The sequence below is a fragment of the Papaver somniferum genome, unplaced genomic scaffold (assembly GCF_003573695.1).
Source record: "Papaver somniferum cultivar HN1 unplaced genomic scaffold, ASM357369v1 unplaced-scaffold_2151, whole genome shotgun sequence".
NCBI classification, from domain to species: domain Eukaryota; kingdom Viridiplantae; phylum Streptophyta; class Magnoliopsida; order Ranunculales; family Papaveraceae; genus Papaver; species Papaver somniferum.
The window spans coordinates 1-1,097 of NW_020631609.1; the positions used below are offsets into that span (position 1 = coordinate 1).

The window sequence follows — 1,097 nt, forward strand, 5'->3', positions numbered from 1 at the left end:
CCCATAAAACGTGTAAAAAATTGTATCAATTTTAGCTTTTGTTATATTCTTTTTGTTGATTTTATACAAAGTGCCGTGCTGGCTCCATGAACCACCACTCATAAACACCATTGCGGTCGCATCCAAAATCTTGACCACTTTTTATTTACCTAAATTATCCAAATTTTGTTTTGTATTTTAGATTGTTTTTGATTTGCCTAATTATAATCTTTCCATGATGTTCACAAGATTTGTCCGAGTCGGTCACGTATAAAACGCTACTTTTGACATATCAGTATAGCTTATTTGTAGTTTTGTTTTTGTAGTGAAAGATAATGACGTTCGTCGTGGCGACCAAGACTTCCATGAAGGATGTATCGGGAAAGAGCATGTCGGAATCATTACAAACCATGTCGCAAAACTAGGTGTTGACAGAACTGAAACATATGTGTCTGGGACAATAACAGGTACACCTTTGGTTCTCTGTCAGCATGCTAATTCTGATCAAATTTTTCCATCCATTAACAGTAGAAGTAGTACTAGTCATACTCTAGCTGGTGATGATTATATAGTCTGCGAGATACTCAGCAGACTGCTAGTGAAGTCACTAATGAGGTTCAAATGCGTATGCAAAAGTTGGAAATCCTTGATCGAAAAAGATCCTTACTTCATTAATTTGCACTTTACTCGATCAAAAGTTGTTGGGAGATCCATTCTCACCGAGATGTTCACTACTGAAAATTATGCACGTGTATTATCAGCCAAGCCATTACTTCCATCTGAAGATGGCCATGGAGGAGGAGCAACTTTCGAAAGGGAAATTCCTGTTGGCCCCCATCGTTGCCTTGATTACTTACACATGCTCAATTTCGTCAATGGTTTAATCTGCTTTTTAGACAGAAAAGAGCATAGTGTTCGTGTCTACAACCCAAGCACCGGAGAATGAACTCCCTGGATAAGATCCATAATTAGAAAAGAACCATCACCTTTTAGAAATATTAATTTCGGTGACTATGACTTTGGATATGATCCTTTCACCAAAGAGCACAAAGTGCTTTCCATGTGGGATCTGGATGAAAGAAGCAAAGACTTTGCCTGTGAGGTGTTGACTGTTGGCA

General features: G+C 38.3%; 1 protein-coding gene across 1 annotated transcript; it reads left to right on the forward strand.

The window, feature by feature from the left end:
* Positions 1-305: 305 nt before the first annotated feature.
* Positions 306-925, forward strand: LOC113340450 (putative F-box protein At3g52320; the record flags this gene model as incomplete). The annotated part of the gene is made up of 1 exon (XM_026585592.1): positions 306-925. A coding segment is annotated over one exon (620 nt), but the record flags the coding sequence as incomplete, so codon positions are not given.
* Positions 926-1,097: the final 172 nt, after the last annotated feature.